General features: G+C 38.2%; 1 protein-coding gene across 1 annotated transcript; it reads left to right on the top strand.

Annotated features, from left to right (window-relative positions):
• The first annotated feature begins 1,012 nt into the window (after nt 1–1,012).
• Nucleotides 1,013–26,761, top strand: NFE2L2 (NFE2 like bZIP transcription factor 2). Its single transcript, XM_070932270.1, has 5 exons — nt 1,013–1,243; nt 22,041–22,310; nt 22,458–22,550; nt 22,719–22,916; nt 24,733–26,761. The coding sequence occupies exons 1-5, from the start codon at nt 1,223–1,225 to the stop codon at nt 25,915–25,917; spliced, it is 1,767 nt and encodes a 588-aa protein (XP_070788371.1). The 5' UTR covers nt 1,013–1,222; the 3' UTR covers nt 25,918–26,761.
• The last annotated feature ends 574 nt before the right edge of the window (nt 26,762–27,335 follow it).

Here is a 27,335-nt window from a genome sequence, read left to right on the forward strand (position 1 = left end):
TCTAGACTGGTACTTGCACCAAACTGGCTCTCATCCACCCCATCCACCTCTTTACAAAGAATATGCCTATGAAGGGCTAGAAATTGAACACCATTGCTTCAGTTCACTTTACTTTTGAAACTCATCATTTCAAAAGGTTTTTTGTTTTTTTTAAAAAAAGCTCCTTTCAGCTTTAAGGAATGTGGAAGTACAATTTATATGGGATGGGATACCAGCATCTGCTTGAGAAGCAAATATAGGAATCCACTGACTCTTTCAGAAGCTCAAGTGGTTCATTCAGGCAAAGTCCTGTCAGCTGTCCAAAAGAGGCCACCAGCAGGTCCTGGGCTGGTCTTTTCTTGTGGACAACTCACTTGCCCTTGCAGTGGTGCTTCTTTCAGGCCTCCATTCCCTTCAGCGTGAAGCAGCCAAGTTAATGTTAGCTCAGAGAAAGAACTCATTTCTCTTCATAACTGGCTTTCTTCACCTCAGCGGTCCACTAGGGTCCAATCTGCTCGAGCAGAGAAGCAAGACATGTGGGCAAGACCCAGCTGCCTCCTTCACTGGTGTCTGGAAGCCTAAAAAAGAGCCAGAGCCAAAAAAAAAAAAAAGGAGTTGCCCGTCTGCCTGTTTAGGAGAGGAACCAGGAAAAGCAGATGCAAACAGAAACCACCGATTTTTCCCTGTACCTTCTGGACTGTCTCAATCCCACCCATCACACTTTTCCAAGCTGTTTCTTGAGACCTAGATTAGCTTTGCCTTGCAGCTCCTGCCGGTGCCGCGCGCCTGTCACGCCTCCTCGTGGGTGCGTGGGTGGGTGTCCACGTTGGCCACAAGGACCTGAGGGGCTCCGGCTGCCACCCAAATAACCCTCCAGAGGGCGAATCGGCGGAGCTTCCCTGCTCCCCGCAAGCCAGCTCCGGCGATCTCGGGCTCCGCCAAGGAGGAGGGGCTCCTTCCTAAACTGCCTTCCTCCTTTCGAGGCCAGCCAGTGGCTCGGGAGGAGCAGAGCGGAGCGGGGCGGGGCAGCCGGCGGTTTCCCGGCAGTCTGGGACGTAGGAAGAACGGAGGGCCGAGAAAGCGGCTGGCTGGCTGGCTGGGCGCGGAGAAGTTCAGTGGGCGGCGGCCGTCGATCCGGAGCCTTCCTCGCCGCGCCCCACAGCTAGCTCAGTCTTCTGGGAACGGGGAGTTTAAAGACGCTGCTGCTGCTGCTGCTGGCTGCCGTGGCCGGCGCCGGTTCCCCATGGAAGTCGAGATGCCGCAGGTGAGATCCAGCACCCCCGCGGGCAGGGGACTCCTCTATAGCGGCAAAGGAGAGCCAGGCATTTCCCCAGCGGAGCATTCCAAAGAGCGGGAGTTTGGGGTGTGGGGATGTGCGTGAGATGGCTTAGGAGAGAATTTACTTCTCTGAGTTGGACGCAGACTGGGTCGCGTTAAGCGGAAGAGGTGCCGCCCACACTTTCCCTCCCCCACCCCCGCCCGCTCGTCCGCCCACAGGCAGGCAAGTAACGCTGGAGTCTATCTGGCTACAGCCTAGCCCCGCCCTCCTGTCGTGATGTAACAATCACGTTGCACCGCGCTGACTCATCGGCGCCTCTGCCGGTCTTCGTCGGGGAGCGGGGGGAAGGGCGACTTGAAGGAGTGGGAAAGGCTTGGGACTGCGTAGAGGGGACGATGGCTGTAGAATAGAATAGAGCTGAAAGGGACCTTGGAGGTCTTCTAGTCCAGCCCCTTGCTCAAAGCAGGAGACCCTACATACAGTTTTAGACAAGTGGTCGTCCGTCGCTTAAAAACCTCCAGTGGTGAAGCACCCACAATTTCTGCGGATGAAGCAGCGAGCGGGTCCCCGACGGAAAGTTGTTTTAATACGTTTTTTGTCCCTCGTCCAGTCCTTCATTTGTAGTGATAGCTGCAATTGGGATTTTTAAGATGTCGTGGGCGCCGCGCTTGCCACCCACTCGCCCGCCCCGCTTCCAAAGAACTGCAGTGCAGAGGTGAAGGTTGAGAACAAGGTTGGCTGCGGTTCTAGGAAGCAAGAGAGTTTATACAATTTATAGAAATGCGGCGTCTTCCGTGTTGCGATGGGCATCAAGTCACGGCTTGTGGTATGGTGACTTTAGGCGCGCTCGTGGAAGGCTGGGCTACGGACGGCTACCCTTCTACATCGCTGGCCTTTGCACCTTAGAGTCCCAACTCCTGGATTAATACAGTGGGGAAAGTCTTATTGTAAACTCCTCTTCCGTGTTACGTAATGAACATGTTGAAGCTTCTGATAGCCAACTCGTGACAAATTCCTGGACTAGGGGGAACTTTAACTAGATCTAGCAGAGCTCTTCCTAGTTTCAGCCCTGGGGTTTTTGTTTTTTTCCCCAGATCTGGAACTTTCTGGTAAAAGATGATAAAAACAGGGCTTGGCCTAAATATCTTTAGGCAATTTGCAATGTCAAAGTCCTTCAAAGAGCAGAAAGAAAGGGAGGGTGGGAGGGAGATAGAAAGAAAGAAAAGAAAGAAAGAAGAAAGAAAAAAAGTTTGTTGTTGCCCAAATCCTGATCACTTTTTTTTTGGCTTGGGTGTTTTCCATATGAATGATTATGGTGTATTAAATGATAATGAATTTAAATTGGAGGATCCTATGCATGAAATTACCATAAATCAGGAAAAAAAGCGGGCATTTTGTAAATACTACATAGAAGTTTATTTTTCCATTATGAAATGGGTCAGGAACCAGATATATACTGTCTGTAGACACTACAGGCTAGAAAAGGATTTAAAGTTGCATTTTCTCACGTCAGAATTTACTTGAATTATAGATGTGCTGCTTTGCCCTATGTGTACAAACACCCAAAACATTTATTTCAAATACTAAAATAACATAATAAAAAGTATACTCTGCTTCCTCCCCCCCCAATAAAATAAGTTTTAAATTATTATAACCCTTTACATGTTTACTCAGATATAAGTCCTATTATGTAACTTGTCTCCCCAAAGAGGAACATTAATGCTACTGTCAGAAATAAGGAGAAGTAAAGGTTTTGGGCATTTAACATAAAAGAGTTTATCCAAACGATTTCTGATAAACTAATTTAAAATAAAATCAGTATAGATGAGCCTTATGAAAAAGCAAAAACATACTTCAAAATTCAATCCAAATATTCTAAAATTTTAGTTAAAAAATTCACAGGCTCCAGACATGTACTTCTTGCAAAGGAGTGTCTTCTGTTCATTGAGATCCATGAGAGTTTCTTCATCAGAGGAAGCTCACAAGAAAAGTTGGTTGTTGCTGTTGCCACCAAATTCCTTATGTTACCACCTCCCACTGCAGGCTGATTTTGCTGTTTTCAATATTTTGGAAACTTGCAACAACGAGGTTGAAGAATTGGCAAAAGTCATCTGCCCCCCTTTTTTTCTAGCCACGGAATCTGAAGTCAACCATAGAAATGCTGCAACATCAAATACTAAATCTTGGTGAAGTAAATGGTATCACAGGTAGTCCTCGACTGACGATCACAATTGAGCCCAAAATTTTTGTTGTTTAGTGAGACATTTAAGTGAGCTTCGCCCCATTGTACGACCTTTCTTGCCACAGTTGTTAAGTGAATCACTGCATTTGATAAGTTAGAATAGAATAGAATAGAATAGAATAGAATAGAATAGAATAGAATAGAATAGAATTTTTTATTGGCCAAGAGTGATTGGACACACAAGGAATTTGTCTTGGTGCATATGCTCTCAGTATACATAAAAGAAAAGATATGTTCATCAAGAATCATAAAGTACAACACTTAATGATAGTCATAGGGTACAAATAAGCAATCAGGAAACAATATCAATATAAATTATAAGGATACAAGCAACAAAGTTATAGTCATACAGTCATAAGTGGGAGGAGATGGGTGATAGGAACGATGAGAAGATTAATAGTAATGCAGACTTAGTAAATAGTTTGACAGTGTTGAGGGAATTATTTGTTTAGCAGAGTGATGGCATTTGGGAAAAAACTCTTCTTGTGTCTAGTTGTTCTGGTGTGCAGTGTTCTATAGCGTCGTTTTGAGGGTAGGAGTTGAAACAGTTTATGTCCAGGATGCGAGGGGTCTAAATATTTTCACAGCCCTCTTTTTGACTCGTGCAGTATACAGGTCCTCAATGGAAGGCAGGTTGGTAGCCATTGTTTTTTTCTGCAGTTCTAATTATCCTCTGGAGTCTGTGTCTGTCTTGTTGGGTTGCAGTACCATAGTTGTTAAGTGAATCTGATTTTCCCATTGATTTTGCTTGTTAGAAGGTCACAAAAGGAGATCATGTGACTTTGGGACGCAGTTATGGTAATAAGTATGAACCTGTTGCCGAACACCTGAATTTTGATCACATGACTGTGGGGATGCTACATAGATTGTAACTGAAAAACGGTCGTAAGTCACTTTTTTCAGTTCTGTTTGAACAGTCAGGAAATGAACTGTTATAAGTCGAGGACTACCTGTACTTTCTCATCAAAGTGTTGCTAACTTACTTGCCTAGGGAAGATATTTTATAAACACAGGTGCCCCAATGAAAATGAACTTCCCTTAAATCACCACAGATCTAACTTCTAAACCTTTAAAGAATCTTAATGTGTTTCATGCCAGTTGTCAAACATCAAACATACAAATAAGTGGAACCATCATTAAAAAAACAACTCCCCATAAGCCTTGAGAAATTTTGCCTTAAATTCTGAGATTCTTTTAAAGGTTTCTTAAAAGTTTGCATGCAATGTGGAACATGCAACTGCTAAACCTATGTTTAAAGAATACTCTATATTATTAGGTCTAAAACTGAATATATCCCATGTTTCCACAATCAGACTAACTGCAAATAGGTATATGATGCTCAGGAAAGAACAGAAGGGTTTTTTTTAAACATCATTCTTATTTCCCTAGATTGAGGTCTTTTTAAAAGGATAGGGTAGTGTTTTCTATCTCCTGTATTCTCAAGTATGGGAGCAAGCAATGCTATATTAAGATTTAGCAAAAAGCTTGGACTAAATATCTTTAGACAATTTGCAATTTCAAAGTCCTTCAAAGAGCAGAAAGTGGGAGAGAGAATCCTGGTGAGTTTTTTTTTTTTTGTCCTGGGTTATGTATGTGCATGATTAAAGGAGGTTTTCTATATGAATGCTGGTGGTGTATTAAATTATAATGAATTTAATTTGGAGGATCCAGAGTACCATGTGTGTGAAATTACCATAAAACAGGAAAAAGCTTGAATACAAGGCCAATGTACATGTAAATGGTGCAGGTTTTCCTGCCTGGGCAGGGGGTTGGGCTAGAAGACCTCCAAAGTCCCTTTCAACTCTGTTATTCTGTAATTCTGTACTTTTACAATCTATAAAAGAGAATTTGGTCTATCACTGATTTACACATTAAAGAGTAGTATGGGAAAAACAGATTGTAATAAAATTCCCTTGGTGTTTCTCCCTCACCACCCCATTGTGCATCTGGTCTCGTTAAGACTTGGCCTTCTGGACCTTCAGTTCTATGGTATTGTTAATTATCTACTTATCTGTTAAGTACAAAGATTGCTACTCTCAGTTGTTCAATGGGAAGCCAAGTATGGTGATAAATAAGGAGAGATAATTTACAATTTCATAAGACATTTGTAATGTAGCTTTGCTATTTCACAAGAACACTTAACGTATTGATTTTATGAGAGAAACATTTACAGAGAAACGTAACAATGTCTACTGGGTAAGAGAATAGCCATGATGTATTTAGGTGAATATGGTCCTGGCTACGGAATGGTTGCAATATTGGATTGACATGTAGCAAAAGTGGTCAGCTTTTCTGAGGCATATCAAGGTTTTCAAATTTAAGATCTCAGTAGTTGCTCCCGCCTGCCTCAATTCAGGAATAGTACCCACCGGGGCTGTTTACAGGTTGTCCTTTTTGTTCCAGCAACTCTTGAGCAGACTTGTGTAGCTCAGAATTTTGGTCTTGCCCGAAAGTAGAACCTACACCACAACTTTGCATGTTGGATGGGGAAATTGGAAAAACCGAAAACCATTTCTGCATTGCTACCAATCCCACCTTAGATGTGTGTCCATGAAGTCACCAAAAATCAACTTTGTGGGAAATAACACATCTTTTTAAGCTTGTACTTGTTGTAACTGCACAAAGCAAATAACTTGCCTGATTAATTTGTGATGTGGCCCTTGCAGTTTTGAGAGTCATTATTTTATCCATGCTGTGGATATTTGTGATGACATTCAGAAAAGTAACAAATACAAAAGGAGAGGCTTTTCTTTGTGTGGCAATTTTATAAAACAGAAGATTCTGACATGAAGTTGATCTTCTAGGCAAGTGATGGCGAACCTTTTAGACACCGAGCGCCCAAACTGAAAGGTAAGTTCTTTTTCTTTCATGAGCTTCTGTTTTGTCGTTTGTAGGGAAATGGAAGCTCATGAAAGAAACGCCACGGAGATCTGATTTGGGGTGACGGCACACGTGCCAGCAGAGAGGACTCTGTGCCACCTCTGGCATCATGGCTCTAGACCAAGACAAGCTGAAATATGTGGGCTTATATGCTCATTTTTGGACTCTTATGAAAGTTAGGCAGTTGCCAGGAGTCAACATTGACTTGAAGGCGTAAAAAAGTTAAGTTATGCCCAGTTTGTATAGGGTGGTGTAGATGCTTTGTGCAGAACAGAAATAAACTTAAGACTGAAAAACTATTTGATTGCATCACAATGTTACATTGGTCTGGTAGGCTAAATAAAATTGAGGAAAATTTCCTGTATAGAGAAAACAAATGGCATGAACTTTGGCCCTGAAAACAGGACTATATACTGGGTGAGCAGAATATTACTACTACTATGACTTCAAACTATAGTAGCTACATTCACATGTTATGCTGAATCAAAAAAGATTTGTTTGGTTTTGGCTGAACATGTCCACTGAGAAGGTTAGAATTTATCAGATACATTATACTAAATTGTATCAACTGTGGTTTGTTGAAAGAGGGAGTTGCTCATTAACTTTTGACAATAATTACATTTGCAAACAGCAAAATCATTGTGGGCTTAGGCCCAACATAATATCCAAACCTGAAATAAAATTGTGGCTAAGGTAGAGCGCTACAATTTGAAAAAAAGGATGCAAAATGTTCTCCCAACTGGCATTGTCTCTTGTTCCGCTTTTCCCACCATCTGTGAACAGATCTGGAGAACTAGTGAGGTGTCAGAAGATTGGAGAATAGTAAACATAATCCCAATACCAAAAAAAGAAAGTGGGGGGGATCTAGACCTACAAATTATTTAAAATCTATACTGAGTAAGGTGCTAGAACAGATGGTCAATCAGCATGTCTATGAACACTTAGGGAGAAAATGCCACCTGTTAAGACTAATCTCTTATGACGGAACAGCTAATTTGGTAGACAAAGGGAATGCAATGGAGGTAGTATAACTTGATCATAGTAAAACATGTGACAGATTTTTCCCTGATAACGTTTGTGGGTATAATGGATAAATGTGAAGCAAACCATGTTTTGATCTGATGAATTTTCATCTGGTTGGATAACTACCCCAAAGAGACTTTATACACAGATATACTGTACATCATCTAGGAGCTAAAATATTGAATTGTGAGTTGACATATTTAGAAATGATCCAGATGATGGAATAGAAATGAAACTTATCAAATGGACTGATTACAATAAACTAGTTATTAGCTAATACTTTAGAGGATAAACTAGGTATTGGCTAATGGAGGACAAAAATCACAATTTGAAATTACCTCAGAAATTTGAACTTTGGGCTAAAAGCCAATGGAAGATGTTAGCTGTGAGAAAGGTAAGATAAGAAAAACTAAATGCATAGCTATAGGGCTTGGGAATTGTGGCTTGTTGGGTCATATGTATGAGAAGGAGCTTACAGATTAGCTGAATTTGAGCAAGCAGTAGGATATAGCAACTACAAAATTGAGCTTTAGTAATAGAAGCATTGTGCCCAGATTGCAGAATGTAAGTGTTGCAAAGAACTCGGGTTAAAACACTCTTGAAATACTGTAGTTCAAGGCATTGCACTTTGAAAGAGAGAGACTGGTTCGAAAGTGGTTTGGAAACCAACTCTATGAGAAATAGCTAAAGGAGCTCACATAAGGCATAGGGGAAACGCTGGAGTGTACAATTAACACAGGTATTCACAGGTGTAGTATAGGTGTTACCTGGTTCAATACTGGTAGTAGTAACTGTGAGAGGGTTTTTGGAGTCCTAGTGGACAATCACTTAAATATGAGCCAGCAGTATGCTGTAGCTGCTAAAAAAGCCAACACAGTTCTTGGCTGCATTAACACAGGGATAGAATTAAGATCATGTGAAGTGTCATTACCATTTTATAATGCCTTGGAAAGACCATACTTGGAATATTGCATCCAGTTTTGGTCTCCACGATGTATAAAAGATGTCGAGACTCTAGAAAGAGTGTGGAAAAGAGCAACGATGATTAGGGGACTGGAGGCTAAAACAGAGAGAATGGTTGCTGGAATTGGGTATGTCTAGCTTAATGAAAAGAAGTACTAGAGGTGACATAACAGTGTTTCAATATCTCAGGAATTGCCACAAAGAGGAAGTCAAGCTATTCTCCAAAGCACCTGAGGACAGGACAAGAAGCAATGGATGGAAACTAATCAAGGAGAGAAGCAACCTAGAACTAAGAAGAAATTTCCTGACAGTTAGAACAATCAGTGGAACAACTTGCCTCCAGAAGTTGTAGGTGCTCCAACATTGGATGTTTTTAAGAAGAGATTGGACAGCCATTTGACTGAAATGGTATAGGGTTTTCTGCCTGAGCAGGGGGTTGGACTAGAAGACCTCTAAGGTACCTTCCAACTCTGTTATTCTATATTCTAACTAAAAAGCTGCTAGATGCAAGAAGAGATTAATCTGTTCTTTGTTGAAAGTAAGAGCAAAATATGGATTAACAGATTAAATTTAGGAGAAAAGAGAGTCCAATTGAATATTAGGAGGAATTTCTTAATGATAAGAATGGTAAGCAGTGGAAGTTTATTTTGCTTTATTTTATTTTTGAAAATTATAAAGCTGCCCATCTCACAAGAAATAATTTTGGGTGGCTATATAACAGATTAGAACACTTAGATGAGAAAAAGCTGGAGGTTTCCAAAGTAGATTGGGATGTCTACCTCTCTAAGAAAACGTAGATATCCTCACTTACAGATTGTTCATTCAGTGACCATTTGAAGTAAAGACAGTGCTGAAAAATAGGGTTATGACCATAGAGAATTTAAGCATGGACTTCTTATGTTTCAATACCCTATTGTGTCACTTAGTGACCAAGTTGCTGTCCCAATTGTGGTCTGTAAGTGAATACTACTGTAGTGTGTTCCTCCCCTGAGCAGTAACTTGACCGGATGACCTATAAATCCCTTCCAACACCTACATCCCTTGATTCTGTGGGTATGATTTGATGAATGGCACAGAAGTTTTTATAATAGCATAATTCTGGATTTTAAAAGTGACCATTGTTAGTCGTGGATTCCCTAAAATGGCCCTTCTTTGTTCTTTAGCGTGCAAACTTTGTGTTCTGAATACCAGAACAATATTGAGAGTTGTGCAATCTTTTCTTTTTCCCCAAGGCAGCTTTGTTTTTGGAATGTGCCTTTTCAAATACGGCTCTAGAAGAGAGAGGTATGCTGGTTACCAAGAGTAAAAGATTGCAATTGTAACCTATAAGTACCGTGTTTCCCTGAAAATAAGACCCTGTCTTATATTTTTTTGAACCCTGAAATAAGCGCTTGGCCTTATTGCCATGCGCTCAAAATCCTGATTGGGCTTCTTATCAGGGGATGTCTTATTTTGGGGGAAACAGGGTATTTTGAAATGACTTTTACATTGAAGATATTAGTTTGCCTAATACAGCAACTTTTGTTATCAGAAAACAAACAGAATGGTGGAAATGAAAATTTTTCTTGTTAATTAAACAAATAGATTTTTTTTTTAAAAAATGAGTTTTTATATAATTAAAAGATTTTTTCCATATAAAATATATAACACAAAATATTCAATTATCAATCACTTCTATGATCAATCACTTAGATTTGCTTTTTATTTAGCAAAAGATGATTGGATCAAATTTAGATAACATAAGACAATGACTCCAGTCACAAAGTAATTATTGTTGGAGGGCAGAAACTGAATGTTCTCGTCATGTGTCAGTTCTCAAAATATTGGGAGCACCCCTCTTGCTCTTAATGGTGGCTCTCTTATTCATAGACAAAATACATAGGGATAGGGAAGGAAAACAGAGAGAAAATGAATGAGAGGTGAAGGAGGAAGAGGAGTGGAGAGGAGAGAGGAAAGAAAGGAAGGAAGAAAGAAAGAAAGAAAGAAAAAGAAAGAAAGAAAGAAAGAAAGAAAAGAAAAAGATTGAGAACTCACCCACTGGAAACCTCAAAAAATAAACCACACTGAATGTGCAACCATTCTGTTATTTTCCTTTTGTAACAGAATGGGACATTATCTGCAATCACCAGCATTGTACAGATAGTCCTCTTTAAACAACTACAGTTGGGACCAGCAACACAGTTATTAAGGGAAACAGTTGCCAAGTGAAACCACAGCTGTGTATACAATCTTTCTTCAGCTTTCCTTCGATTTAGTGTTTTATGCGGAGATCATATATGCAAGAATTGGTAACAAGGTTACTTTTTGTCACTGCTGTAAAAGCGAATAGTACGAGGCAGTCATTATATGAGGATTACCTGTAAATTTGAAGAAAGTTGCAATGGAGACCTTTCTGATGGAAAATGGAATAATTTTCTCCATAATCTGACATGTGAATAAACAGGAAATATATGTTCTCTGCATTTTGAATTTATCTGCTGGAAGGCCAATGTGGGCTAGTCTTAATGTGGGGAATGAAAATGAAGGCAAGATGGACGAGATTGGAGATAAACAAAAAATGCTGCATTATAAACCCACACAAAGAAGTCCTCGGAATGAACTTTTGCAAGTAAACCCTCAACCATTGTGAAGACTGGGTGATTTGGAATGAGGCAGCAGCAGCAGTAATAAGGAACTTCTTAACTCCTTTCCGCCCCACAGATTCCCAGCCTAATTTGTTCTCCACCCACTGGCTTTCAGATACAGGCTTGCAAGAGTGGAAGAAGCCACTCGAGAGGAATGAGTGGAGAAATTTTCCCTTGGCAATTTCCTATTATGCAACCTTCCCTCCTGTCTTCCGTTTGCACATTGGACTATGGCTTGCTTGTTTAACTCTGCTGCCTTGCTTGGTTCACAGAGCACATTAGTCCATAAACTTCAAAGGTGGGTTAAACTGTCAAAAACTATGGCTAGGTAGCATGTGTGAACCCAGAAGGTTTAATATTTACCCAGAAGCAAGAAGGTTTCTAGTCAAGTAATTACCCACCAAGGCAGGGAAGTTGGTGTTGAAAGTTAGGGAGTGGTTGGGAGGTCCAATCATGTAAACAAGTGTCTGGAAAGAAAGCAGAGATGCTGCTGTTGTAGTTACAGAGGGGAAAGAGGTTGAATGTGCTGGTCCTTCCGTTTTTTGTTTTTGTTTTTGTTTTTGTTTTTACCAGTCTCTACTTGGAGAGGGTGAGTTCCTGAAATTGCTGCTTTACTTGTGGAGACTTGGAGGTGCTCATTAAAAATCGCTTGCCCTCTAGACCAGGGGTCCCCAACCTGTGGGCTGCAGCCTATTGCTGGACCGTGGCCTATTGGCCACTGGGCCGTGTGAGTAGGTGGCTGGTATGTGTGTGGCACTCGGATGCACGGCACTTGCAGCCCCACTCACGCGAGCACTTGCAGCCCATTCGTGTAGGCGCTCGTGGCCCTGCTTGAGCAAGCCATGGGTATTCGCGCATGTGCACATGCCTGTCCCTCCCACAAAACCATCCCCTATTTCCCCCCTTCCCCACTCCGGGCCACCAACTCGGAAAGGCTGGGGAACTCTGCTCTAGACCCGGATGGGAATGAGAGGAGAATTAGCACGCTTGTAGAACAGGACTAGAAGATCTAACTTACTTAAATGAAAGGAAGAACCTCAGTGCTACTTAGCAAACAATAAGCATGTTTGGGATTAGAATTGTGGAAACCAGATTTTTCTTTTGCCCTTTTCTTGGTGTTTTTGTGGGGAGAGGGTATGACCTGCACAATAGTGCAGATCGGGAAGTCAATTAGTTTTACAAATAGGCTGCCTAATTTCACAGATAATTATTTTTAATCAATAGACATTAAGACAGTTTTCTTTGACTGGGTCTTGCGCTTGTTTTATAAGTGTTTGTAGACTAATGCAGGTATAAGGAAACAGGCAAAGTTGTCACACACGCTCATTTGTTGAGAAAGGGGTTACATTTGTGAGACTGGTTCTTGAAGAGCAAGGGAGCCAAATGACAAAGTAGAGAAGCTTGGACATGTTTTGTATGTGCTTTTATACATAGTCCTTGCTTTACATCAGTTCATTTAGTGACCGTACGAAGTTACAACAGCACTGGAAAGAAGTGACTTATGACCATTTTTCACATTTAATTGCAGCATCCCCATGGTCGTGTGATCAAAATTCAGGCGTTTGGCAACTGGCTCATATTTATGATAGTTCCAGTGTCCCGGAACCGACAAATGGTCACCTTTGTCAACCTTCTGATAAGCAATGTTAGTGGGGAAGCCAGATTCACTTAACAACCATGTTATTAGCTTAACAAATGCAGTGATTCACTTAACAACTGTGGCAAGAAAGTTCGTAAAATGGGACAAAGTTCACTTAACAAATGTTTCGCTTAGCAACAAAAATTTTGGGCTCAATTGCAAGGTATAGTTGTATAATCTTTTTTCCTGATGTTTTGTGAGAGATTATCTTATTCAGGATTGCTTTCATGTTGGGTTAGTATTTGGTCCAGAAAGTATATGAGGACAGTGTACAGATAAGGCCTTAGTATTGCACAGTTCTAAGCAGAAATTGGTTGCTACGGTGAGGAACTTCTGGTTTGGCATCCCGGCGAGACAGTAGGGGAATTAGCGGGCTCTGATGAACCCTGCGAAAACCCTGGCTGACGAACCGCCGCCGATGAATCTTCGGACCAGAACCGTCCTGCAGGGATGGGGAAGAAAGAGAGGCACCTCGGACGACCAAGAGGAACAGGCAAGTTCCTCGAAGGTCGGAGGGAATTCTCTGTGACTTGGCGGTGGGGGGCAGCAGCCATGGCGGCTTCCACGAAGCTGGGACAACCAGATCAAGTAATGAGCAGGAGGAAAGTGGAATGGAACGGAGTTTTTCGAAGCCAGGTGAGTGACAGCCAACCCAGGGTTGTAATATCATCAAGGAAAACATCTTTTAACTACAAGACCCCTAGCGATAAAATAGCGGCTAAGGAGCATGGGGCAGAGAAGATTTTGAAATGTAACTTTAAAGAGACAAAGACCCGATAGAAAATTGAGTTTTGAGTAAAGCTAATTGGAAACGTTAAACATTGAGACATGGTTAAAGGATTGGAAAGAGTTTAAATTTGGATTGAACTTTAAAAAAAGATTTGATATTTTTAAAATCAAAAAGAAAAAGAGAAGCCAAGTAAGACTTATGTAACAAACAAAATGGATACTTTTTAAACAATTGGAAATTGTGGATTGCAGAGAGACACCGTCTGGAGTAAAAAGGAACATTGCAACTTGGTTTTTTGTTTTGGAAAATCATGAACTTTACATATAACAGCCGTGAGAATTTGTGGAGGATGATTTCTTTGTCTGCAGGCGGCTTAACTTTGGGGGGGGGAAAGAAAAGGGGAACCACAACGGAACTCTTATTGGGATAACATCAATTTAAAAAGAATAAAATGATGCAGGAATTAGAGAAGAAACAAATTGATGTATTTGACTTGGAATGGAAATAAGAAAAATAACTAAAATGATACATGGAGGACAAAATTTGAAGACATTGAAGCTGAAATGAAGTATACGCAAGCAGACAAGAAAATGAAGAAACAAGACACAACGGCTGGAAATAAAGAAGACAAAGACAACGTGATTAAATATGAATAAGTAATGTACAGGTGGATAGTAATAATAAAAAGGAGGTTTTTAGAGACGATATTGTGAATAACAAAAGTTATAAAGATGATTACACTGGGATTAACAGTGAAAGAATTGGGGAATATGGGGTAAAATAGAAAAGTCCAGGACTTTGATTTACAAAATAACTATATTAAGATTAATAATGGTTAATAGAAATATGAGAAGAATATGTTACAGATACTTAAAATTGAAATATGGATGGAAGCTATAATAAATGAGAAATAGACTATGTTAAAAGAAAATATATCAATGGACATAATGAATCAATGTTTATTAAGATGATACATGGTATTATTTGAGAATAATTGATGACTAAAAACTGGGATATTGTTTAAATACCTATAACAATTGCAATAATTTGAATATTTTCAATAACTTTAATATTTTAATATTTTCAATGTTTTTGATAATATATCTAAGTAAAAAAGAAAAGAAGATTGAAATAATATAGGACTATGAATTACAAATAAGAATTACTTAAACTGGTTTTTATATAAATGATATGGTTAAAGAGAGAGAATTGTGGGAAATGATTGAAATTGTATTGTAGTTTTATTTGAATTAAGAACTGTTTCAGTGTTAAATTGCTATATTTTGGGGATTAGAAATAGGATCTAAATTTGGTGAAGTAATAAGGAAATAAAGATTTAATGAGCATTATATGAAGTAATAATAAATATGAAGTTTTAGAAAGGGAAATAAGATTTTGAACTATAAACATGTTTGACCTGTATTGTTAATTGTGAGGATTTAGGCTAAGAATTGTGAAATGTATTATGAGTTATTAATTGAATTGAGATTTAAAGTGGATTAATAGAAGGGTAATTGTTTTGATTAAATAAATAAGAGTAAACTTTTTATAAGATGGTAATAGGGGAGATAGGTGATTTAAGATTAAGTATTGTTACTAGTGAGGATTTAGGGTAAGAATTGTGAAATGTATTATGAGGTACTAATTGAATTAAGATTTAAGGGGGTTTAATAGAAGGATAATTGTTTTGATTAAGTAAATTTGAGTAAATCTTTTAAAGATGCTATTAGTTGAAATAGGTGAGTTAAGATTAAGAAATAAGTATTATGGCAAAATAGAATATATAAAATCTTGTTAAAGATGATAAAAAATTGTATAAATTGATGACTGGATCAGGGCTCGGTTCCAAAAAGATGTAATTTGTGTGTTGAGAAAAATAAAAATTATTTTTTTTTTGCAAAAAAAAATAAATATATTGGTTGCTACAATTATTAACTTTTTTTAGGTTGGGTTAGAACAGCAGTCCAAGTGAAAAGTAGATATAGATTAATATCCTAGTTAAACTTTATTTTGGGCCACATTCCATTCCAAAGGAATCTTAATTTAACGTGTGTGATTTTTTTTTTTTAAAAAAAACACTTTAAAATAGTTAGAAGCTTGAAATGATTTCACACATGTACAAACACTTGCATGATCAGAATGTACCTGATTGGGAAAAGTTTTCATATAAATGTTGGTTAGGAGCATTAAAATCAGACTTAATTATTTCTGGAAATAATGCCTATATTGTGTATGCAGTTGACCAGTTTAACAAGAAAGAATAGTCAGACAACAGTCATTTGTGCTTCCCACCCTGTTGGAAACAAAGTTCATTGAAAAGAAAGTTTATTACAAATTAATGGATTTTTTAAAAAAATTCTAGTTGAAGTAGGATATTTTTGCTCTTATCTTCTGCCTTTTGGAGGTGAGAAGCTGACTTGCCTGACTTGGAATCGTTTCCCCCTTTTAATTTAAATAAGAGGAAGCCCACTTTCTCAAGTTCCTCTGGTTTTTCTTTGTTAGTTGTAACAGGGTTTTCCCCAGATTAAGACTGGCTGACATTGGCAGGTTACTCAATCCCTGTGGTTGATTAGGTTAACCCATGTGAGAAGCTAGAGTTGAGCAGAGTTGAGTGTGGATAGTAGCCTTTTCCAAGAATGACTGTGGATTGTGCAATCCAGTGCTTCTTCCCTGAGGTCCTACTTGTTAGTAGACAACCACAAGAATTGATGGGAAGTGCCTTGTAGAACTTGTCACTGCCTGTAGTCACAGAGAGAGATAAGCAGGACATGTAGATCATAACTTTTTTTTGTCCAACTGTTGCCTCTGGTCATTCTGGTTCTGCAGGTTTTTGAAGAGCTGAACAAGGAAATGGAAAGCTAGATATAAATATGGGGAAAGGGCTAGATTGGACCCCCCACTAATAATATTTTTGTTGGCCCTTTTGCTTCTGATGTTGGTAAGATTCTATGGACTTGCTTCAATATCTAATATTTTGTAAAAATTATAATTAAGGATAGTTATAAACTTTTTAACCAACCAAAACTAACTTGTAGTTTTGAACTGTAATTCATACTCCGTACACAGCTGCATAGGGAGGATTATAGATAGATAATTTCTTTCTCTTAGAGCACTTCCTGAATCCAGCTTTTATTGAATCAATAGTTTGTTATTATTAAATCAATTAAGTGCATTGAATAATGATCTTAATGAAGCTGACAATACTGAATATATGCACTAACGGTGTTACCTAGTTAGATAATGAAACATCTGCAAGAAGACTACTATGCTCAGAGAGCACCAAGGATCTCACAATACTGAATATAATCGGGTCTCCCAGCATCACCCCTGTGCCTACCTTGCCTCCTGAAGATCATATCAAAACACTAGTGTTTATTCTCTTAGCATGTACTTAAATGAACACCAAAGCAGCACTTAAGTAATTTCTTTCTAACGGAGATATATGAGATATATAATAGTTGTACATGGTATCCCACCTTCCCTCAAATTACAACTTGGTTGACAATTTAAAAAGAAAAGAATGAAAATAGTGGAAAAGAACTTTGTTGTAAATACAGTTGCATAATTGAATAAGATAGCTTTGATTACTTATTTGTGCAGAAGCTGCTTCTTTGAAGATAGCTGTTTTTATCCAAAGATGTACTCCGAGAGATCCATGGGCAGTGTGCTATGAAAGATAAACATATATATTTCAGCTTGAATGGATGAAAAATAAACAGAAGAAGAGAAGGTGTTACTGGTTTAGGGATTTTGTGTGTGTACAAGGAAGGGACTTTCCATATGTTTAAGTCATATGAATATGGGTGTATTTTGCTTCCGTTTTGATAAGCAAATGGAATGTGAAACATACAGTAGCCAAAATGTGTCTTACTTTCAAGGATGCATGGATACATGAATTGTTCCTGGAGGTTCATCACAACTTCTAGAATTCAGCTGTAAGGTGTACTTTAATAACACACTGTAGAAATATGATGTTCTGGCTATTCTAACCAAACCATTTATTTTGTGTTCTCCTGGCCTAGGCATTTATGAATCTGGCACTTAAATGTGATAGATGTCACAAGACTTTGACTATCTTTGATTATCATTCTCAATTCTTATACATAATAATGGCAATTCTCTTGGCAGAAAAAATAACAAAGTCAGTCTCACCAGACATTTTTCTTAGTGTAAATTAGATTCCTAAACATATATAAACATGATAAAATAGTAACTTGAATGATTTGCCTGACAGCAGATGTCTTTTCCACATATAATGGCTACCATGTGCAAAATGATTTTTAAATATGGACAGAGCAAAATGCAGTTCTTAAACAGAGATAATTTAATTGGAAATGTCCTTTATTGCTTGACAAATTAGTCATGAGAATTTTTTTCTCCATGACTTGAATCTGCTGAATTGTAGTAGAAATAATAAGGTAACAGCTACCACAATAGTCCCGAAAGCTATAATATTTAGATTTGAAGCTGTCTCAATGGTTTCTATAAAATTAAATACTTTTTTTTTTGTTTTCAGCAGATGTAATGATCCAATTTCCTAAAGTCTTTTGCCTGTGTCATTTTAAGATGTCGTAGCCACATGCTTCAGGTGGTATCAGTGTTGGGCAACAATAGCAACAACGACAACAACAAAAAAAGCTCCCAGTCTAAAGACCAAAATAGTATATGCATAGCTTTCAGATTTGACTTTCTCCACAGTAGTGAGGTAATAACCTACCCTGCTTATCAGCTAATAGTCAATCTAGAAAGAGTCATAACTCAAGCTTAATTCCATAATAGTTTCCTTTAGATTTAACAGAATAACAGAGTTGGAAGGGACCTTGGAGGTCTTCTAGTCCAACCCCCTGCTCAAGCACGAAACTCTATACCATTTCAAACAAATAGTTGTCCAATCTCTTCTTAAAAACCTCCAATGTTGGAGCAACCACAACTTCTGGAGGCAAGTTGTTCCATTGATTAATTGTTCCAACTGTCAGGAAATTTCTCCTTAGTTCTAAGTTGCTTCTCTCCTTGATTAGTTTCCACCCATTGCTTCTGGTCCTGCCCTCAGGTGCTTTGGAGAATAGCTTGACTCCCTCTTCTTTGTGGCAGCCCCTGAGATATTGGAACACTGCTATCATGTCACCCCTAGTCTTTCTTTTCATTAAACTAGACATACCTGATTCCTGCAACCGTTCTTTGTAGATTTGGGAGAAGTAGGCCTGCCTTATTTTATTTTTCTTCTAAAATTAATTTCTCAAGCTGACTGGGTGGTTTTTAAGAGTCACAGTCAGTAAAAGTATATGAGTTAGGATCAATGGCAGGGCATTGAAAAGTCTTTTCTCCCCATTCACAAATTTCACTACATATTATTTTGTACTGATTGCCTAACCTATAGTTCATTTATTTTTAAAGCCTGTTGCAAATATATATACGACAGGAAGTATTTCTCATGTAGCTAATACACAATTCTAAATGTGGGTTTGTTTATCTAGTACAAATGTGTTTGCTAAAAAGCTATAGTAAGACTTTACAATACACCCACAAGACTTTCACATAAAATAAGTAATTGTCTACTTCAGTGCCACATATTAATACATAAATCTAAAAGACAAATAATGCCATTAAGGCCCAGATGATAACTCAGTGTGAATTGTTTAACAGTTACATTTATCTTATTAAAATTGCCTTTTATAAATTCAAATCAAGCTATTAATGTGGTTTGGAACAGAGTCAGAGAAAGCATGTAAGAATTGATTTAATGACAAATGCCAGTCAGTATTTAATTTCTATAAAGAGAGCTGTTTACAGCTGAGCCTGTTGGGGAAGGCTTCTCCTCACTATCTCAAAGGTGCATTTTCAAAAGGCAACTGAACTGTTTTTTCCTTGAGGAAGAAGAAAACTTTTCACTTCTTATCCAAGAAGCTTCTTCAGTTGTGACAAGGAAAATAACAGTCCAGTTGCCTTTTGAAAAAGCACCTTTGAGACAACTACCACTTGCATGACTGAAAATCTCCGTAGGCGCTTCTTCTCATTAATGGAAATGAAGAAGCAGTGATTATTTCCTGCTGGAGCAAAGGCATTTTATATCAAGAATTATGTCAACAATATTATTTGAATTGAATACTAGCTAGCTGTGAGTAGAAATTATTCACAATGAAAGAAGAATGCAGCATGCTTATTCCCTATAATTATTCGTTTTCCTTGAAGCCTGCTGTACCATTAAAGGTGCTGTGGAAGATTAGGCAATCTTCTGAAAAAGGAGGGAAGGAGATAGCATTACCCTTCCCCCCTTTTTTGCTACCTCCAGCATTGCTGGAAACGTCCAATAGATCCAAATCTCTTCCGAAATTGAAGGAGTTTTTTGGTTTGCAATAGGACAAGCCTAGACATGATCCTTGTTGATTCAAGACTTAGTCCTGAAGTTAAGGACAGGATGTAGCACTTAATACCAAGATAAATAAAGCACTGATGTCAGAAAAAAATGGCTTCATTTTTCTATCCTCCTCCTCCTGTATAGATTTCTGGTTAAAATTAGATTATAGTTTGGAAGACAGTAAAATTAAGATCTAATCATTTTTCTTCAAAGTGTCCTCACAAGGCTGTTGTTAATATGTAAACTGGGGTATTGTGTATTATGTTGACTTATTTTTGGAAAAGAGTAAAATCATAGAAAAGAAAAGAAAATTCATGAGTCCAGAGCCACATGTACTCAGATTGTAAGGATGATTTCAGGCTCTCGATTCAGTTCACAATATATAACTTTATAGTTATTTAACAGAACAACTATAGGGGTTCTTGTCAGTATTAATGCAATATGATTGTACTGGTCAGATGATTGGAATATCTACAGTGCACCTGAGTTAACAGAAAAAAAATTGTTTAGGGTACCCTTAGTTTCACAATATGTTTCATAGATTTGGAATCCTTTTTTAAGTTATTTCTTTGGATATTTCCTTTTCTTGGATTTGCCCAAGCAGTTATATGCTCTGATGCAATATGAGAACTTAAAAAACTAAAAACAGAATAAAATACTTTTTGAAGAACAAATCACATGGTAGCCCACTGAACTGTTTTAAGGATGTAATAAGTCATAATCTGGGGGGGGGGAGAGAGACATGTGGCACAGTATACCATTATCATGAACACTTTGCTCCTTATTTTAGCATTAATATCAACTTGCAGCTAACGTGTTTAGGTTTTTAAAATCATTTAATGAACTTATACTTGTAATAAATAATATATTTAGAATGACACATTAATTACTTTGAAAGGGAAAACAACTTTATAGGAGTGGTTGGTATACTGACCCAAAGGTGCTATACCAGCCATTGTTCTTATAATTATCAGGGAATTTTGCATGTGGGTCTAAGGCTGGTAACCTAGTCAACATGTGCGCTGGTCACCTGGTCTTCCAATTTCCGGTGCTGTCCTGTGTGCGCAAGCTCCCTTTTCGGAACTCAGTGGCGAAAAGGTTCGCCAACACTGATCTAGATTGTTGGGGTATATGAAAGCAGGAATGTATAGATTGTTAGTTGTATCTTGTGCTCCAGTAATGGTGATAATGGAAAAATCAGAGATGAGCGTGAGAAAAAAATACACAACATTATGATTGAGCTTGATCCCAGAAAATAAATTATTCTGTTAGGTGAACATGAACAGATGGGTGAGAACGTAATGACAGATAGCAGGAAAAGTGATTGGACAACTAGATGAGCAAGAATGAATGACAGTTATGAGGTTATGTCAAGTGGTCAGTATCTGCTTAGAAAATGTCTCTTTTTTTTAAAGATGTATGATATAAGCAGAAGTCTATCATATATTGACATGGCAAAGAATGAATAGAAATTTAAAAGCATGATTGATTTCATTTCTTATGATGAAAGGTGGTGGGAATTTGCAATGAGTATAAGGTAGTATGGGAGAAATAGAATTGCAAGGAATGTAGTCAGAGAAAGCAAGGAATAATTAAGACTAAAAAAAATGCCGAGAAACTGCATGGCAATTAAGATGGAAATTTTTAAATATGAGAGAAATGGACGAAGTAGATAAAATAAGGAGTCATCAGAATGAATGGAATTAAAAATAAAAATGATGAAAATTATTTGAAAATGAGTATTTTAGAGATTTGTATGGGAATTATATTGATATGCAAAGTAGAATTGATACAAATGCCATAAATGTCCAGGAAAGAAATGGATGAAATGAAAGAGATGTATGTTGTGAAAATGTTGAAATGGGCCAGATCTAAGCACCCTGCGGGCCAAATCCGGCCCATGCGCCTTGAGTTTGACACCCCTGACATAGACAATTCAGTCTTATTCACATTTACTAATAAGCAACAAACACATTTAAGACTACAGGCATGCAGTCAAATCCACTGCATGTTTATTCACAAATAATTGATAGGATTGTTTTCAGCTAAGTGTACATATATTTTGTATTAACTTCAAATGTGCTCAGAATTACAGTGCAAGTAATGTTTTCTTTTAACAACTGACTATTATTGGTACATTTCCATGTTTTGTAATCAAATACCTACTGAATTTTTTATTATGGGATATAACATTGATGTTAATATCAATTCATAAACTTCAGGCTTTGGTTCTATTTGCGACTGTTTAGGTATAATGGCCACTCTTTTTGAATAGTACGTTTCAAATGCCCTGATGTCCTTTATTTTCTGTCTCTCTTGCATATAGGATGTGACTCTGGTTGACATTCTCTGGAGACAAGACATAGATCTTGGAGCAAGGCGTGAAGTTTTTGATTTCAGCCAAAGAAAGAAAGAATATGAACTTGAGAAGCAGAAAAAGCTTGAAAGTGAGAGACAAGAACAGCTTCGGAAAGAGCAAGAAAAGGCCTTTTTTGCCCAGTTGCAGCTGGATGAGGAAACCGGGGAATTTATTCCTATCCAACCAGCTCAAGCTGTTGAATCTGGAAATTCTGCCATATCCAACAATTATTCACAGGTATAGCTGTAAACATATCATCCCTTTTCTTTTTATTGATTGGAATCTTGTATTCCCTCTTTCTTGTTTCTTTTACTGTAGTTGCTGTGGTATCTTCAATGAATCTGCATTTAACACAATCGTAACCTTCTGTCTTTTTTTACACAGAGTGTACATATTTCCAAACAAGATGCAGATAATCTGTTTGATGACTACATACAGATTTTAGCAGAAACATTTTCATTTGTAGACGAGAGTGAGGTAAATATTCACCACTTTGACAATCTTTATGGACTTAACTGCATCTCTTGCTACTTCCTACGTTCCTCTTAATATTATAAGCCACAGATTTTATGATATACATCTTTTCATGCTAATGCTTAAGGTTCCAAGCACAGGTATATCAAAGATCTATTTCATATATTCTAGATTTCCCCAGCTGAATTTCAACAAGTGGCACCTTTGGAAATGGCTGCCAACCAGGTCTTTGTTGAATCTAACCACATGCAGCGGCTTGACTCATCTGTACTTCAGTCTACGATTCCAGAGTTATTAGATACAAAAGTGGAAAACACACAAGATATAGAACAAGTGTGGGAAGAACTCCTGTCTATTCCAGAACTGCAGGTAATATTTGCTGTCAGTGTTTGACTATGTATTTTGGACAGATATTTTAGTAAAAGGAAAAATCAATGTTAGCATTTTTGTCTTCTCCGTCAATTCTCTCCCACATCGCTCTGCGTAGGATAATTCAGTGGAAGAAAAAAAGTTAGAAACTTTTTGGCACTGATCTAATAGCTGTGAAATACTTAACTTACAACCAAGAAGATGTAATTGTAGTGTGAATGAAATAGCATCTATTTTCTAGAGAGAATTTGGACTATGAATTGTACAGTAATTGCATTTGCAGTTTTCAAGTAGTATCAAGCCCTAATGTGCATTATAATCCTATAGCTAGTTTGCTTGAAAATGTATTGAAAGGCTATTTGGTTATTCTTTTGGATCTACCACTTACAGTATAGTAATAGCAATAGCACCTAGACTTAAATACTGCTTCACAGTGCTTTACAGCTCTCCTTAAGCGGTTTACAGAGTCAGCATATTGCCCTCAACAATCTAGGTCCTCATTTTACCAACCTTGGAAGGATGGAAGGTTGATATTGAGAGATTGCCAGAAATCTTGCTATTTAATATTTCTTTGATAATTAGGGAGTTTTTTGAAGATATCTTGCTCACATCAGTTTTATCCATAATTGCATTATGGATAAATGCACAGGAAGAGTAAGCCTGCTTTTTCTTAAAAATAAACAAAATAGTTGGTTAAACTTGGTAGTCCAGAAATCCAATTACTTGCAGGCTCATCAGAAACATTAAATGCCTAAAATTTTTCATACCGTTTCCCCCTGATAAGAAGCCCAATCAGGCTTTTGAGTGCATGGTAATAAGGCCAAGCACTTATTTCAGGGTTCAAAAAATATAAGACAGGATCTTATTTTCGGGGAAACACAGTATATCATGGATACTGTTTTATGAGAAAATGACACTTTGTAAGTCTAGAGTAACAATAGTCACAGGAGCTGGAATTTATAAGCAAAAGGCAAATTATTTTACCCTGAATGCAGAGAAATTTCTCAAACCGAAGTTCATTCTTGAGGAAAGAAGCTTAGTATGTCTACAGTTATTTGTACTGAAAAGTCACATCACTTTTCAAAGTCCACTCAGTCCCATAAAGGGAATCGTTCGGTTCCAGTTATGAGGAAGAGCATACACTTTTGCAAACTCTTACATTTAAGTAAATTTGTTGAGTTAGGCAACTGGTTCAAATATGAGTTGAATGACTGAAATGTTGATAGTTGTAGTTTCAAGGTTCTGATGCATTTCATCCCTTTCTTCTCAGTATTCACATTTCCTTTTTGAAATTGTCAGCGGTGAAAGGGGGGCCCTATTAATTACTTGCATCTCTCTCCCCTCCTCATTTCTCTTGCATGATGTTTGTCTCACCAGGTTTTCTAATCTCATAGTACCGTATGTAAAAAGGTGACAGTAAAAACCAGAGTTTCCATGTGTGTGTGGCACAAGATTACCCATAAATGCTGCCTCCCTAGCTCCAGAGACGCTTCACCTGCTCAGAAACTGCTAATATGTAAAACACGGTTAGGGAGATCGTCCTCCTCAGAGGTCCTCTCCTAGTTGTTATTTTTCATGTGACAGAAGGGAAGAAATGCTAAAACGGATGGAAAGGAATCATGTGATTAGTCTGAATTACATTTAAATTGAATTAAACCAAAGTTTAGTTGCTACGCTGCATACAAGCATGCCACTAAAAATTCTAGTGTGGCTTTCAGACCAGAAAACCCCCCAGTACAATTCTAAAATGGAAATACATAATAAGATTGTCATGTAAGTTTTATTGCTAAACATTTTTTAACCTTTCTTTCTACAGTGTCTTAATATACAAAATGACAGCCTCGCCGATGTGACATCAAACCCATTTGCCGTAAATACCACTTCAGAGGCAGCTGATAACTTTACCTTCTATAATTCATTATCTGCCATGGAGAAAGAAGTTCTTAACTGCAGTGAAGACTTCCTGAAACCATTGGAAGATCCCTATTCCAGCATGGGGTTGCCAGAAGATTCTAGTCAACGTAGCACTGATTTCTGTGAGGATTTCTATTCCTTTATCGATGTGAAGATGAACAGCAGAGTGGCTACCCCACCATCTCATTTTGTGGATCAGGCAGTTGCTGGCTTTTTAAGTGAACCAATTGATCTTTCGGATTTTGCACAGTGCAAAGCTTTTAACCAGGACCTTGTAGGAAATGCCCCAGAGTATAATGATTCTGACTCTGGTATTTCACTGAATGCAAGTCCCAATATAACCTCCCCAGCTCATTCTGTTGAGTCATCATCGGTCTGTCAGGATACAGGCTTTGGATGCAGTGATTCAGAAATGGAGGAGATTGATTGCGCCCCTGGAATTGTGTCACCGAGCAATGCCCAGATTCATTCATTTCACCTGCAGGCTCCTGCCTCTCCATCTCTGGAGCAAGGCACTCCAAAGCCTGACTTACCGCTTACTACTACACCTCAAAGAGAATTGCCTGCCAATCCTGGCCACGTTGAAGCTCCATTTATGAAAGATAAGTTCTTCAACCAACAAGAAGCTTATCTCACTAGAGATGAGCTGAGAGCAAAAGCTCTGAAGATCCCTTTTCCTGTTGAGAAAATCATCAACCTCCCTGTGGATGATTTCAATGAAATGATGTCCAAGCAGCAGTTCAACGAGGCTCAGCTCAGTCTGATTCGTGACATACGAAGGCGAGGCAAGAACAAAGTAGCTGCTCAGAACTGCCGTAAAAGGAAACTGGAAAATATTACTGAGTTGGAGCACGATTTGGATTACTTGAAGGATGAGAAAGAGAAGCTCCTGAAAGAGAAGGTAGAGAATGACAAAAGCTTGCAGTTGCTGAAAAAGCAGCTGAGCACCCTGTACTTTGAAGTCTTCAGCATGCTTCGGGATGAAGATGGCAAGCCATACTCCCCTAATGATTACTCACTGCAGCAAACCAGAGATGGGAGCATTTTCCTTGTGCCTAAGAGCAAGAAGCTAGAGACTAAGTTCTGAAGATCAGGGAGACAAAAAAAAAAAATTTCTATGAATATTTTTACATTGCTATTTTCTATTGATAAGTATCATGTAACCCAATGTTGTCCTTTCTCAAGTGACTACACATTTCTTTAGAGTCAAATGTACCAACGCACTAAATCATTAGCGTAAAACAAAATGTATACCCATGGGTAATATTTCCACAATACACTAGTTCTTCCTATTATATAACAGCCATTTCAGTAGTTTTTGTGTTTTGTGTAAATATTTCAAGATGTCTTATTTATATACAATTTCTATAGTTGGCTTTATTCAGATAAGTACCAAGCGTGATTTAACTGCTAATTCTACATATTTACAAAATTAATTTTATGTCTTAAGGTACATTGTTTTATAAATACAAATGATTTTTTTAGTTTACAAGTGTATTTACTTTAATATAGCAGCTTGAATGTAGTGTAAACTGATATGCATAATGCAGCAATAGGACACAATCCAACCAAAGACAAGCACTTTGAAGAATAGCTTAGAGTAGGAACATTAAGCACATGCTTAACATTCTTTCATTAAAATTAATGAGGCTTCAGGAACCTGTTCATTGGAAGATTGTTTAGATGATAAGAGTTTTATACTTTTAAAGTGGTTAAAAATTTTTTTCTTTGATACTAAATTGTTATGTAAAGTATTATGATTTTGTTTCTGCCAAAGCTGTACAACCATGTGACAATGTGGTTGAATGGGGAGTGATTCTATTGGATGAAGAACACAGCTTCTTGTGAATCTAAGCTTTTATTATCCTGTTTTCCTAGCTCTTATATTTTCATATATTTGACTTGAAATGTATTAAAAGTTTCTGAAGTCAGATTGGGTAGTTGAACAAGGCTTTATTGGTGAGTGGGGGATCTTTGGCATCCTAAATTTTAGGTTTTTAAGAACACTTTTAAGAACAGACAACCACTTGTCTGAAATGGTATAGGGCAGGGGTGTCAAACTTGATTTGATTGAGGGCCGTTTCAGGTTTGTGTTTGACCTTGGGGGGGCAGGGCTGGGTGTGTGTGGCCAGGGGTGTGACCAGATCGACATCACTCTTGAGGCTCCGTTTTCGGCTGCGACGGCCTCCTGCAGTCCTCTGCCAACTAAAACAGAGCTGGGGAGGGGGCGCTGAAAATGGAGTCTGTTGTGGTTGCAGAGGGCTGCAGGAGGCCGTTGCGGCTGAAAACGGAGCATGGGTGGGCCATGTGCGGCCCTCCCAATCTCCATTTTCACTGACAGAGGCACTGTAGGCCAGTCCTTCATTGTTTCCAGGGCGGCCCTGTGGGCTGCATCTGGCCCACAGGCCTTGGATTTGACACCCCTGGTATAGGGTGTCCTGTTTGAGCAAGGGGTTGGACTGGAAAACTTCCAATGTGCCTTTCATTGTTCCGTTAAATAACCCC

Source organism: Pituophis catenifer, unplaced genomic scaffold, assembly GCF_029215685.1.
Source record: "Pituophis catenifer annectens isolate HBS135680 unplaced genomic scaffold, rPitCat1.0.hap2 SCAF_1, whole genome shotgun sequence".
In the NCBI taxonomy this organism is placed as follows: domain Eukaryota; kingdom Metazoa; phylum Chordata; class Lepidosauria; order Squamata; family Colubridae; genus Pituophis; species Pituophis catenifer.

Excerpts from the sequence above, each read along its gene's own strand:
- NFE2L2 (XM_070932270.1), top strand. The coding sequence starts at position 1,223 with ATGGAAGTCGAGATGCCGCAG. Across the intron at positions 22,551-22,718 it reads CATTTGTAGACGAGAGTGAG|ATTTCCCCAGCTGAATTTCA; the intron begins GTAAATATTCAC and ends CATATATTCTAG. Across the intron at positions 22,917-24,732 it reads TGTCTATTCCAGAACTGCAG|TGTCTTAATATACAAAATGA; the intron begins GTAATATTTGCT and ends TTCTTTCTACAG.